Source organism: Coregonus lavaretus (genome assembly GCF_964263955.1).
Source record: "Coregonus lavaretus genome assembly, chromosome: 40".
In the NCBI taxonomy this organism is placed as follows: domain Eukaryota; kingdom Metazoa; phylum Chordata; class Actinopteri; order Salmoniformes; family Salmonidae; genus Coregonus; species Coregonus lavaretus.
In genome coordinates this window covers 10,143,171-10,158,019 of record NC_140027.1, presented here as the reverse complement: position 1 = coordinate 10,158,019, position 14,849 = coordinate 10,143,171, and the positions used below count along the sequence as shown (strand labels likewise).

The window sequence follows — 14,849 nt, the reverse complement described above, 5'->3', positions numbered from 1 at the left end:
TGTATCGTGAGATTTTGAGTGAAAACCTCCTTCCATCAGCAAGGGCATTGAAGATGAAACGTGGCTGGGTCTTTCAGCATGACAATGATCCCAAACACACCGCCCGGGCAACGAAGGAGTGGCTTTGTAAGAAGCATTTCAAGGTCCTGGAGTGGCCTAGCCAGTCTCCAGATCTCAACACCATAGAAAATCTATGGAGGGAGTTGAAAGTCCGTGTTGCCCAGCAACAGCCCCCAAACATCACTGCTCTAGAGGAGATCTGCATGGAGGAATGGGCCAAAATCCCAGCAACAGTGTGTGAAAACCTTGTGAAGACTTACAGAAAACATTTGACCTGTGTCATTGCCAACAAAGGGTATATAACAAAGTATTGAGAAACTTTTGTTATTGACCAAATACTTATTTTCCACCATAATTTGCAAATAAATTCATTAAAAATCCTACAATGTGATTTTCTGGATTTTTTGCCCTCATTTTGTCTGTCATAGTTGACGTGTACCTATGATGAAAATTACAGGCGTCTCTCATCTTTTTAAGTGGGAGAACATGCACAATTGGTGGCTGACTAAATACTTTTTTCCCCCACTGTATATATACAGTGTGTGCGAATGTAGTAAGTTATGGAGGTAAGGCAATAAATAGGCCATAGTGCAAAATAGTTACAATTTCGTATTAACACTGTGATAGATGTGCAAAAGATGATGTGCAAATAGAGATACTGGGGTGCAAATTAGCAAAATAAATAACAATATGGGGATGAGGTAGTTGGGTGGGCTAATTTCAGAAAGGCTGTGTACAGGTGCAGTGATCGGTAAGCTGCTCTGACAACTGACGCTTAAAGTTAGTGAGGGAGATAAGAGTCTCCAGCTTCAGAGATTTTTGCAGTTCGTTCCAGTCATTGGCAGCAGAGAACTGGAAGGAATGGCGGCCAAAGGAGGTGTTGGCTTTGGGGATGACCAGTGAGATATACCTGCTGGAGCGCAGACTACGGGTGGGTGTTGCTATGGTGACCAGTGAGCTAAGATAAGACGGAGATTTGCCTAGCAGTGATTTATAGATGACCTGTCAGAAACCGTCTCAGGGAAGCTCATCTGCGTGCTCGTCATCCTCACCAGGGTCTTAATCTGACTGAAGTTTGGTGTCATAACCGACTTCAGTGGGCAAATGCTCACCTTCGATGGCCACTGGCACATTGGAGAAGTGTGCTCTTCACGGATGAATCAACTGTACCGGGCAGATGGCAAACAGCGTGTATGGCGTTGTTCGGGTGAGCGGTTTGCTGATGTCAACGTTGTGAACAGAGTGCCCTATGGTGGCGGTGGGGTTATGGTATGTCATTGCATTCATTATGCTCATTGTTGACATCAGCAAACCGCTCACCAGCAGGCATAAGCTACGGCTAACGAACACAATTGCATGAATGCCATGACGAAATCCTGAGGCCCATTGTCGTGCCGTTCATCCGCCGCCATCACCTCATGTTTTAGCATGATAAAGCACGGTCCCATGTCACAAGGATCTGTACACAATTCCTGGAAGCTGAAAATGTCCCAGTTCTTCCATGGCCTGCATACTCACAAGACATGTCACCCATTGAGCATGTTTGGGATGCTCTGGATTGACGTATACGACAGATTGTTCCAGTTCCGGCCAATATCCAGCAACTTCGCATAGGCATTGAAGACGAGTGGGACAACTTTCCACAGGCCACGATCAACAGCCTGATCAACTATGCGAAGATGTGTTGCACTGTATGAGGCAAATGGTGGTCACACCAGATACTGACTGGTTTTCTGATCCACGCCCCCGGCCTTTTTTTTAAGGTATCTGTGACCAACAGATGTATTCTGTATTCCCAGTCATGTGAAATACATAGTTTAGGGCCTAATGTATTTATTTGAATTGAATGACTTCCTTATATAAACTGTAACTCAGTAAAATCTTTGAAATTGTTGCATGTTGCGTACATTTTTTGTTCAGTATATGTATGATGGGGTTTGCAGAGGCTATCAGAGTTGGGGTCATTAATTCTGGCAAAGGGTTTAAATTGATCTGTTAAATCAAGGACACCACTTTCATTATCAGGATAATCCAATTCACTAATAGAATTGCCAATTCAGAAATGAATTAATGTGACTGTTAAAATGGAACAGATTTTATTTTATCCTACAAAATGACATAATAGACTAGAGCAAACATTCATGTTCCATGCTTTGGGACAGGAAAAGCCAGTGTCAACCAAAGGCCAGCACCAAGGTGGTGTGAAGATGGAGGACCTCCTTGGCCAAGTGGAGACGTTATGGGAAGTTCTGAGGAGAAGACATCATAGAAGCATGATTGATGCAAACAGCTCTGGGATGCTCAACTTGGAGGTATTGATTATTGGTGTCTATATACTGGTCTGGGCCTGTATTCATAGTGTCTCAGAGTAGGAGTGCTGATGTAGGATCAGTTATGTATTTTAGATCATAATTAATACAATTATATGGATAGGGGGACCTGATCCTAGATCAGCACTGCTATCCTGAGACGCTCTTTGGTCCCCAGAGGGCAATTTATTCAGCATTGAAGACAAATCCATGCTATCCTTTGTAGAGGGATGACAATCATGAGACGGACAAGGATCGGCTTGAAGGACGCCAGTCGGAATACAGGGCAACCACGGAAAATGTGGAATTCTGGAGCGCCCCAGATGTCAAGGATCTCTCTGAGACCTTGGAGGAAAACGACAGAGGAATGCTGACAGAGCTGCTGAGGTGTCTTGACCAGGATGAAAATGTTTATCATTGTGAGGTAGAGGAACAGGTAAGGTTTCCGCTTTATCAGTTTACGTGGTTTTCCAATACCGCTTTATTCATGTCCTTCTTGCAACTCTGTGTCCTCAAACCTCCGTAAAAGGAAGGTGGGGTGTGTTTTTTTTCTAGATACATACACTCCCACTAAAACTCCCATTAGACCTCAACAAGACATGTCACTGGCCGTGCAGGCAAAGCTAACCACAAAGCAAACCACACTCGAATTCTATCATCAGATAACTTATTAGATTAATACAACCACAATCTACCAAAATACTGAGTAATTTATTTGAGTATCATGGCAGACCCTTACTGGACAAATGGATGACCAGGGGTGCATGGACGACCCTATGGAGGAATTGGTGGGGGTCCTGGAGGACGTCAGTGAAACAGTGGAGAAAAGAGGACATTCCTTCTATCAAAGTCAAGACACCCAAGAACTTATGAGTCAGGTAGGAGATGTCTGAACATTTTTTTATTTTTTTATTTGGATATATGTAGCTCAGTTGGTAGAGCATGGTGCTTGCAACGCCAGGATAGTGGGTTTGATTCTCGGGACCACCCGAAAGTAAAATATATGCACGCATGACTGTAAGTCGCTTTGGTTAAAAAACACCACAAATTAGCACACTAAAGAGGATGGCTGAAGTAGTGTAACTAGTCAATGCTAGTAAAATCAGGCTATGTTTCTGTTACTATTGTTCAGTTTGCGAAACTCTACAAGCACAAACATACATTTTTTACCACCCTTCCCCTCCCCTCTCCTCTACTAGCATTCAACACTGACGCTGCGCATTAACCAGCTCCTGTCCAAGTGTGCAGAGTTCAGCATGGACATTCTGGACACTGAGACAGACATGGCGGTCAGATGTGAGCCCTATAGTTCTGAACTCGAGGGACTGCAGGAGCAACAGGATGAGCTAGAGGTATATATATATATATATATATAGTGGTGTGTATATAGTGTTGTGTTTATATAGTGGTGTATATATAGTGTTGTGTATATATAGTGTTGTATATATAGTCCACTGTCTTCAGATATATTGTGTATGCTTCTGTTTGCTTTATCTCTCTATAGCATTGTATTAATCATTTTTTCTAGAATTGTCAGATCTCATCTCAGATTCATAGACTTTACACATGTGTTTAAAGTCCAAACATTATTATTAAAGGGATAGTTCTCCCAAACTATCCAGCAGATAGCTGTCAATAGTGTAAGCTTAGCTATCCAGTCATGATGAGTTCAATCATACTAGCCATGGTAGCCCTCTGTAGAATGAAAGACCATAAAAAATATAGATTTTGTTTTCATAGCAAACCCTATGTCCAATATATATCATACGATTATATCAGGTGTTATTAGTTCAGAACTCGCTAAATTTGATTGGTTTTGAGCCTCTGTCAGGCTTAAACTCAGATGCAAACATATTCATGCTACCTGAAAAAGTGTAATTGTTCCACATATAAAACATACAGTATGATCTTCTTTCAGATGGACTATCAGGTCATAAAAGAGGAAGTGGAGGAGATGGAGGGACTGGCTTCGCGACTACAGGTCCTCCTACCTGAGAAGGCAGGGGCTTTGGGGGAGGATGCCCATGCGACCCAACAAGCTTGGGAGGAGTTTGGCTGGAGCATGGCGGAGAACCGATGCCGCCTCCAACAATTTCGGCAACTGCAAGACTTTCTTAGGGCCTACCTGGCCATGATGTGAGTGATTACACATTATGTCAAATATTGTTCTTGGTACAACTGGTTCTTGGTGCAATTGGTTATTGGTACAACTGGAAGGTTGTGCCTGTTTTGTCCTGAGTAATGTACTGTAATACAGTTGCATGTATATTTTTTGTGCTCATGAATGCTTATTAGGTTTATTGTTATAACCAATGTACCTACTGAGCTCTCTCTCTCCCCCTCTCCCCTCTTTCTCCCCCCTCCCTCTCTCTCTCTCTCTCTCTCTCTTTCTTTCTCTCTCACTCTCTCTCTGATGTCTCCCCTACAGCTCATGGACAGAGGACACGCGGACTTGCATTTTCTCAGAGGTTTCAGCCCAGCAGTGGTTATTGGCAGAATCGAGTGTTCCATCGGAGCTGGATCTGAGGATAGAGCAGAAGTTTGACGAGTTTGACAAGCTCGCTGCTGCTGGGCAGAAGCTTATCAAGGAGCGACATCACTTGGCAGATATTGTGAGTTATTTTACAACAGGGGTCACAAACGTATTTTGCCCTGGGGGCCACAGCCTTTGAAAAGACTGTGTTTAATTCAATTATTTATAATTTCACGTGTTTTAAAAATGGAACTAGTCTAGTTGGACAAACCCCAATGACCCAACCATTAGAAGAGACTGAAAATATCTGGCAACTGTTTCTACAGATAAAGGAGAGGACTGAGGAACTTCAAAGCATGCTGGGATGGATCCTGGTGTACTGGAGAGCACAGAAAGACCAGCTGGGTCAGGAGAAGTCAAGGGATTCAAGAACAAGTGATGCCCCTCAGGCAGACGCAACCAGATTTCCACAAGGTCAACCCCAGGTAGGATAACCCCCTAAAAAAAAATGGAATAATAATAAATAAATACATTTCAAAAAGGATATCCCTGCTTTCACGCCAATACGATATCTATTCGTTATAACAAATTGTTTAAGAACAACACCACTGTTCTCTATTAGAATTAGACCCATTTAAAGCACTGAACTACATTGCTGTGGTGAAGCTACTGTAATGATGTGTATAGAAGACCAAGTGCTCTCTGATGATATTCTACCTGCCCACATATTGGCAAAATATGTTCCTAAGGATCAAGGCTTATTGCAAAAAAAACTAAAAACAATGCAAAAATACTAGAAATACGAGTTATTGAACAAAATATTTGGTTTCCTTTGCAGAATCTCTGCTCTCTGGCAGAACACAACAAGTCCTCGGAAAGCCTGTCCACAAAGCACAAGCTGATGGTGGCGAGCAGGTTTGAAGGACCACAAAAATCCCAACCGGGGATAGGTCACCATGGAGAAAACTTTGCCAAGCCGGTAAACGTCACACCACACGTCCCCTTGGCTGTGGCAGTCAACTCGCCCAGCATTATCCTTGAAGAGCCCTGTGCTACTGTCACCCCACTGGGCAGCAGCATCAACCTCATCCTCAGTTTTGACCAACAGCCACCAGGGAGCAGTCTGCAGCAGCGGCCAGTAGAGCCAAGGGAGGCAGTTGAACCTGTGCATAGGGTGAGTACAGATCACCACATATTCATATCTACATACCACAAGACAACATCAACCAAATTAAAGGGAGGACGCAAATTGGACAGTCAGATTTGAATTCTGTTGCTGTTGATGTTTGTAAGCAGGAAGTTGACCCAACGTGTATGATGATGTCATACTGCCAAGTCTACCTATAAGGCACAAATACACTACATGGCCAAATGTATGTGGACATGCCTTCAAATTAGTGTATACAATCGAGCACACAGCCATGCGATCTCCATAGACAAACATTGGCAGTAGAATGACCTGTACTGAAGAGCTCAGTGACTTTCAACGTGGCACCGTCATAGGATGACACCTTTCCAACAAGTCAGTTCATAAAATGTCTGCTCTGCTAGAGCTGCCCCGGTCAACTGTAAGTGGAAATGTCTACGAGCAACAACGTCTCAGCCACAAAGTGGTAGGCCACACAAGCTGAAGCGCGTGCTGAAGCGTGTATCGCGTAAAAATCGTCTGTCCTCGATTGCAACACTCACTACCGAGTTCCAAACTGCCTCTGGAAGCAACATCAGAACAAGAACTGTTCGCCGAGCAGCCGCCACAAGCTCGCCACCATTGGACTCTGGAACAGTGGAAATGCATTCTCTGGAGGGATGAATCATGTTTCACCATCTGGCAGTCTGCATAGTGCCAACTGTAAAGTTTGGTGGAGGAGGAATAATGGTCTGGGGCTGTTTATCATGGTTCGGGCTAGACGCCCGAGTGAAGGGAAATCTTAACGCTACAGCATACAATGACATTCTACACGATTCTGGGCTTCCAACTTTGTGGCAACAGTTTGGGGAAGGTCCTTTCCAGTTTTAGCATGACAATGTCCCCTTGCACAAAGCGATGTCCATACAAAAACGGTTTGTCGAGATCGGTGTGGAAGAACTTGACTGGCCTGCACAGAGCCCTGAACTCAACCCCATCGAACACCTTAGGGATGAATTGGAACGCCGATTGCGAGCCAGGCCTAATCGCCCAACATCAGTGCCCGACCTCACTAATGCTCTTGTGGCTGAATGGAAGCAAGTCCCTGCAGAATTGTTCCAACATCTAGTGGGAAGCCTTCCCAGAAGAGTGGAGGCTGTTATAGCAGCAAAGGAGGGACCAACTCCATATTAATGCCCATGATTTTGGACTGAGATGTTCGACGAGCAGGTGTCCACATACTTCTGGCCATGTAGTGTATTTCAAGTCTGAAAAACCCATCCCCACAGCTAATAACACAAAACATCTAGTAGAACCTCAAGACATTCAACACATTCTATTGTGTTTATCTTAAAAAGGTTTAGATTGGGACTGGGATAGGGAGAGCTGATCCTAATGGCTTAGAGCAGCTATTAGTAAAGGAATGTGCTGTAAGATTTCTGTAAGGTCCCACATGCCAGAAGTGGTGTTTCATCAACTTGGCTTACACTCAGTGGATTAGTCATGGTCAAGCCATTGCCACTGCAGCTGGGTATGAGACCACCTCATACCCATGTGATTTTGATAAGGTTTGCAGAATGTGTGATCCCATTTTGAAGGCTTGCAGCTGAAGTGATGTCTTAAAATAACGTACAGTATTTTCCTACAGAATCAACTGCATATTTCATAAAGAGTATCAGAAATTGGTTCTTCGCAAATGAATCCAAGATGTCTTTGATCATGGTTGCAAAAGCATTTAACTTCAATGATCATGAAAGTCACATTTTGCTGAGTTTTGTATTTGAATACATCTAATTCTCTTAATCTTTTCCAGGTGAGCACCTATCTGCAAGTCACAGACGGAAGTCCTGTTTTTGAAGACGTGGCATCGCCTCATATCACAGACATGAGCCACGTGTCAACCACCTTTTCCACAAGCTCAACCAACGCTGCTTTCATACCCCAAGTCAGCACTGTCTTGTGCCCCACCTTACCCAGAACCAGTTCCACCTCTACCTTAAACCTGAAAGGACCGATAAAGAGGAGGAAGAATATGACAAACAGGCACACTGTGACTGGCATTGTCGGAATGCCCAAGCCGGAGGGGGTTCCTACCGTGCCCACACGCAGAGCCTACACCTGGCCACTGGAGGATAAGAAGGAATGCCATGCCACACAAGGGAGTCCAGTTAATACAGAACTCCAACTGTACATCAAAAATAATTATGTGGTGAGTGTCATGGATGGCAACTCTTCAGGCACGTCAAGCGTTCCTACCGTTCCTACCATCCAGGGGCATTTCTTGCATGGACTCAATGAGATGACCATTAGGCAAAGCAAGAGCCACTATGGCGTTATCCCTCTCGGGTCGATGTTGAGTTTTGACCTGCCCAAGGATTGGGGGCAAATCTCACAGATAAGTGCAAAAGACCTCACAACAGAGAAAGTGCCTTTTGAAGCCAATGGGGACCATGCTAGTCCACCTTTGAATGTGTACAGACCATCAGGCTCAAACGCACTCGGTCAGACTCTTGCATCGTCCAAAGTAATTGGACAGACTTTCGCCCTCAGTCCAGAGAAGGAAAGGCATCTTGAAGCTGATGGGGAACATGACAGTCTGAATGGTTCACCTTCGAATCTGTGTAGACCGTCAGGCTCAAATACACTCAGTCTAACTCAGAAAGTGATTGGGCAGAATTTCACCCTCAGTCCAGGGGATGAAAGTATCTGCGAAACAGGGGACTTTGCTGGTCAAAATGGTTCACCTTTGAATCTATACAAATTGGTAGACTCAAATACACTCAGTCAGATTCACAAAGTGATTGGACATACTTTCGCCCTCAGTCCGAAAGAGGAAAGGAGCTGCGAAACAGCTAGGCAGGACTCACAGAAGGTCAGCTCAGAGTCTGTTTCTCTTTTGGTTCAGTGTATCTCGCTACCTGAGAAAGACGACGTCTATTATGACCTAAGAAGCGCCACAAGGAGTCCTGCTCTTGCTGCTGGACATGAGAACATTTTCTCCAGCACTGTTGGCATCCACGATGAGGATAAGGTCGAGATTTCCATTCCAGTGGCCATTTTGGACTCTAACAAGCAACGCACTGAACCAAACTGCAGCAGCTCGATGATGTATGACCACACCCGCACTGAACTGTCACAGAACCACAAGCACAACTGTTTAAGTGTTCACACCAAGATTCAAGACCTCAATAACCACATATACTTCCCTTCTGCAAAGAGGCAATTCGCTTTCCAAAGTGACCTTCGAGCCGTAGAGATCAAGGGCTTGTCTACTGTGTCTGAAGACTCCACATGGATGGGTGTGCGCAGATCTGGAAGAGTCATTGTGTGCTCTGAGGACAACTGTTGCGTGTGCTCCGACAGCCCTGAACCAATGATGGTATTGGGAAAAGAAACTTCACCCAAACGAGAACCAGATCATATTCATCCTGATCATTGGCAGTTTGAGGAGGAGGAAGAGGAACTGGAGGATATTTGGAATGGCACAGATCGGGAAAGAGCGCCTTGAATTACTGTGGTCCAAAAATATGAGGTACGTAGATCAACAAAAGTGTCCATCTTATATTTGTATATATCTGCACTCAAAACACCCACACGGGGACACACACACACACAAAATGCATCTGCAAAAGTGTAATATACATACATTCCTGCATCAATATTTCTACACACCAACCAACTGTGATTTCTGAGGTGGCTCTTTTCCACATATGCAAGTTTGAGGTGTGAGTTGGGTATATACAATGGCTTATGAATCAATAGCACCATCTGATGGATACTCAAAGAAGCAACAAAAATGAAATTGACAAGCATTTGCACCCAGAAATATTAGGGATTGGGTAGGTCTGATGCATGCATTGATAAGCTAAAAGCATGCAGTTTAACAGTTCTGTTATGAAATAACAAATCCGTTTCTCTTGATGAGTTTCATGATCACTAATTCTCATGAAATATGCATACATTTGTACATCACAAAACCATTTTGACCATATGCTGACAGTCAATTGGTTTCATTTTGATGATCAAGAATTCTCATGAAATACACACACACACACACACTGCAAAGTGTAGCCTAAGTAAATAAGTAAAAGTGATTTAGATTTCAGACTTTTAGATTTCTATTCTAAATCAAGTTCTACATGGACACCGCATTAGGACAAGCTTGAAGTGTATGTCTGTTTTAACACAGATAACACCTTTGATACAGCCTGAACATTCTGAGTGAACCATTGTCTGAAATAGATTGAACTGGTTTTGCCTTGAACAACTCAATTTTAATCTTCAATGTATTCTCATGATGTTCCTTCTCCTCCCACCAGGTGGTGCCCATGCCACACTGCAGCACAGACCAGTGACCAACCAGCCAGAGATTAAAGTGGCCCTAAACATAAAGAGTAGGAGTGCTGATCTAGGATCAGTTTGCGTTTTAGATCATAATGAATACGATTCTATGGACTGATCCTAGATCAGCACTCCTGCTCTGAGATGCTTTGTGGGATACGGACACAGATCTAGGATCAGCTTATTCTCCCCCTTTTCCAACCTTGACTCCAAATTGACTTTTACTTCACACGTCCTCAGTGACATTAGAGGACTATCGTGTGCAAGCAGTCTGCAAGAATCTCACTACAGGAGACTGAAAACATCTATACAAGACCAAAGGAGTCATGAATGTATTGTGATGCCACATTTTACATAAGGATTCATGTCTTCTTCTTTTTGTTCTGTGTAATGCTTTGATGGGAATGGTTCTTCAATAAGGGAAATTAGCTAGAATTCCCCATATTAAACTCTTACCTGTGATTTTGACTATGTATCCTCATCCCTTATTTTACCAGGTAAGTTGACTGAGAGCACATTCTCATTTACAGCAACGACCTGGGGAATAGTTACAGTGGAGAGGAGGGGAGATGAATGACCCAATTGGAAGCTGTGGATGATTAGGTGGCCATGATGGTATGAGGGCCAGATTGGGAATTTAGCCAGGACATCGGAGTTAACACCCCTACTCTCACGATAAGTGCCATGGGATCTTTAGTGACCACAGAGAGTCAGGAAACCCGTTTAACGTCCCATCCCAAAGACTGATTTGTACTCAATTATTGATGGATGTCAATGGCCAATGGAGGGCCGAAGAACTACAGTCTTCTCTGTGACTTTTTCACTGGTTACTGGCTGTTACCATGACTTGACTGTCTGATACAACATAAAACAATATAACATTACTGTATTGAAGCAGACACATGATGTAGGGTCACAAATAGTGCAATACACTGAACTGAATGGACTTACCCCATTGAATACCATACAAGATGATCTAAATGTATTTGTGTTGTCTTTTAATGCCACTTGGTGTCTTATTTCTTTCAACTGTGTATGAATTGCATGCAGGGCACATAAAGAAAGAACTGCCATTGCTACCTATTTTCATCTGCTGTACAGTAGACTATCATTTATCATTTTCATCACTTACTTAAAGAGAAAATAAATAAAGCAAAGATCATTTGCAGTCTCTGTTCATTTTGAATTGAAGTGGTTTGTCAGTTCATTAGTTGTAATAGAGAAGACCTCTTTCAGGTTATCATGAAGAAGTTCAACCTCTCATACTCTTTCAATGAATTTGAAGGCTTAACATCCTAGTTTTAGATGGCAAGGCTTCAGAGATATTGTAGTCCAATTCGTGGCTCTGCAAACTTTCAGTTGGGGCCAGTAATGGACCATTTAAGTGCATTCATTTAGATAGGCTACTCTATGTAGACACAATGTGGGCCATTACGCAATTAATTGTCGATGGAAAGATCATGTGTCACTACTATTATTTATGCTCATGTTTTCATTACTGTATGCTCATTCTTCCTGCATTATTTGTGTCTGTGTTTCAGTAATTGCAAGTGATGATTGACATCTCAGAGAACAAACGAGCAATAACGTCACGGTAGTTCAGCCTATCCCTAAACAAATTACCGCATGGGAGAGGCGGGACTTCTGCCGATGCTGCCAGCGCGACTCAACAGAAAGTAGTTGGATCAAACAGACACGGCTAGGCCTATTGATGCAGTTCAAGAATTGTAGGGACGGGGCTTTGTGTAGTTGCAATTGCAAAAAGTCACTGATAAACACAGTTTATTCTTCAACTAGGATGTTAAGCCTTCAAATAAATCGTTTTGGATAAGATGGGATTGGCGTTATCTAGATCTCGTCGGAGGTAAGATATTTTTCATTGAGAGGTGTTGCTTTTTTGTTGTTGAAGTAATTCGATTAAAGTATACAAATGTATAAGAATTACACGTTGGCATGAGTTGATTTGAAAGCTGTTCAAATTGTATCATAACCGAATGCAACTTTAAAAGTCGGCCTGACCATCTAAATATGGTGTCGAATGGTAAAAACAACAGCGATATCTGAAAAGGTTCTGCGATTCTATTGTGCTGCGAGTTCGCTCTCAACAGCGGGCTCTCTAGCCTACGTTACGTTGTAACTTTTAATTAGAAGCAAAAGCACTGTTAATAAATTGTAAACTGGACTGATATTTTGTAGCCAGAATTGATTCGATACGGCTTCGTGGTTATTTTTTGAATAACAGGGATCGCGCAACTTCAACTTCTTCCCTTTGAGTCAAATTGTGATTGTTTGCAAACTCAATGCATGTTCTGTTGGATCTCAAAGGAAAGAAGTAAAAACAACAGTGGTGTAGTGGTGCCTGGAGAAGTGGGTATACAAAAATGTTGCCAAACTTATGAAAACATTTTTTGTGAAAAATTATATGAAAACCGTGACATGCACTCTAAATGACCTAAAATGATAAATCACATATTGGTCTTTCACTCAGGACAACCCAAGCTGTAGTCTAATGTGCATGTAGGCTGAAGGCGTTCGCATACTTCCCATTTGGAACAGTTCGTGCATATATTATGACGACATTTTGTGACGTTTTGGTTCGTTTTGGTTTTAGTCAAGTTATTTTTTTCAGCTGAAGTCGGTAGCCGAAGATAACGCCCCTTCGTTGGTGATTGGTCAACAGTAGGGATTCTTCATTGAAGTGTTTGTTGTCATTCAAGGAGAGACGAATCGTTTTCATGCAAATTTTTTGACTCCACCAAACTTCTTAGTTAGATGTAAAATTGCCCCACTATGATCTCCTCGACAAAAAAGTAAAGATTAATTACAGTTTTCTTGAGTTATCTTAGATTAATTCAGACTATTTTGACGAAGTGTATCTGGCTACAGCGTCTCAAGATGGACAAACAGTACTATTGCAGCTTTTTTCTTGTTTTTCAAGCGAAGGTCTTATAAGGGAGTATGCAAGCACCCTCATTTGGTTCGCCTAGCCGAAGCATGCAGAAGGCTTAAAGGCGTCTGCATGCTTCCCATCCAAAATATTCGGAACAGTTCGTGCATATATTATGACGACATTTTGTGATGTTTTGGTCTTCGGCAAGGGTTTCTTAGGCTGTTCGTGCACACACAAATCTAGAGGCATGCCGAATTTCGGTTGCCAAAGTCTACGCCCCTTCGTCGGTCATTGGTCAACAGTAGGGATTCTTAAATTAAGTGTTTGTTGTCATTCAACGATAGACGACTCGTTTTCATGCACAATTTATCACTTGAGAAATACTGGGACTAAGATCTCCTCAGCAAAAAAAAGTCAAAATGAATGACAGATTTCTTGAGTTATGTAATTCATTCTGACTATTTGTGGAAGTGTATGGCTACTGGCTATCTCGCCTCAAGATGGACAAACAGTACTATTGCCGCTTTATTCTCGTTTTTCAAGCGAAGGTCTTAAGGGAGTATGAGAGTGCACTCGTTCGGCTAGGTGCCAGCCGAACTGAAGCATGCGGAAGCCTTAATTACATTAGTTCCATTACATTACACAAGTAATAATAATAATAATATAATATGCCATTTAGCAGACGCTTTTATCCAAAGCGACTTACAGTCATGTGTGCATAAATTTTTACGTATGGGTGGTCCCGGGGATCGAACCCACTACCCTGGCGTTACAAGCGCCATGCTCTACCAATTGAGCTACAGAGGACCACAAAAGGCGTCTGCAAGTCATTGGACAATGGCGTCTTATGTACGGGGGAGTTTTGTTAAGAGCCCCGACCCTCGTTCTGAATATTAACACGCATTGCTTGTGGTACGGTTTTGGAAGCATAACGACCTTATCTTCAATATCAGCGAGAAACGTAAAATTGATACACACCTTTTTATAGGGTTAGGGTTAGTGTTCCCATACGGCCATATCTCCATGTTACAGCATGTATACGGAAGACAGAGGGACCACTGTGCTATTTAGCTATCTAGCATGCTCTGAACACCTGTGTGTAACGGAAGACCGCCAGAAACATCACTGAAAAATACTGCAACGGTGATAAAGCTGGTTAAAACAGAGCATATTTTGCATTTGTGAAATTATTTTGTTGGGATATGAAAGTAAAGCTGTTTATGTTTCTAGAACCGTATTGCAATTGAGAATCAATTCATGTTTAGATGGAGCATTTGGCTGTTTTGGCTGCCAGAGCCATTCTACCTCTGAAAATAACATAAGGTCCTTTGACCTTTAGGAGTAACGGTAACGTTAGGATCCTTAAGAGTACCTCTTGGGCTAGCTAATAGTAGGCCTACTATTGAAACAGATAAATGAGTCTGTGAACTGAGTCAAAAATTCACAGGTTTCAGATTATCCCAATTTTTTTCAGGTTTTCGCTCTGTCACACTTTTTGAAATAGAATATCTAATTTTGTTGTTTTTCTAAGTCCACAACAATGTGTAAACCACATCAGGAGACCACTTTTGAGATCTGGGAAAAATCTAAGACATTTCTATTTTTGAGTGTAGTTACCCTTTAATTCAAGGTCTCAGGCACCTAGCACTG

At 42.6% G+C, this 14,849-nt stretch overlaps 2 protein-coding genes across 6 annotated transcripts in view; both read left to right on the top strand.

Annotated features, from left to right (window-relative positions):
• Positions 1-4,272: 4,272 nt before the first annotated feature.
• Positions 4,273-11,476, top strand: LOC311113383 (uncharacterized protein; the record flags this gene model as incomplete). The annotated part of the gene is made up of 6 exons (XM_084156590.1): positions 4,273-4,505; positions 4,798-4,981; positions 5,169-5,327; positions 5,681-6,016; positions 7,782-9,500; positions 10,288-11,476. 5 exons carry the CDS (start codon positions 4,273-4,275, stop codon positions 9,474-9,476), a joined length of 2,607 nt encoding a protein of 868 aa, XP_084012716.1. The 3' UTR covers positions 9,477-9,500; positions 10,288-11,476.
• A 496-nt stretch (positions 11,477-11,972) lies between these two features.
• Positions 11,973-14,849, top strand: part of LOC311113727 (signal-induced proliferation-associated 1-like protein 2) — a 97,266-nt gene continuing 94,389 nt past the window's right edge. For all 5 annotated transcript variants that reach the window (XM_084157039.1, XM_084157037.1, XM_084157038.1 and 2 more), the window contains exon 1: positions 11,973-12,173. The gene's annotated coding sequence lies outside the window, so the exon portion shown is untranslated. The remainder of the gene's footprint in view (positions 12,174-14,849) is intronic.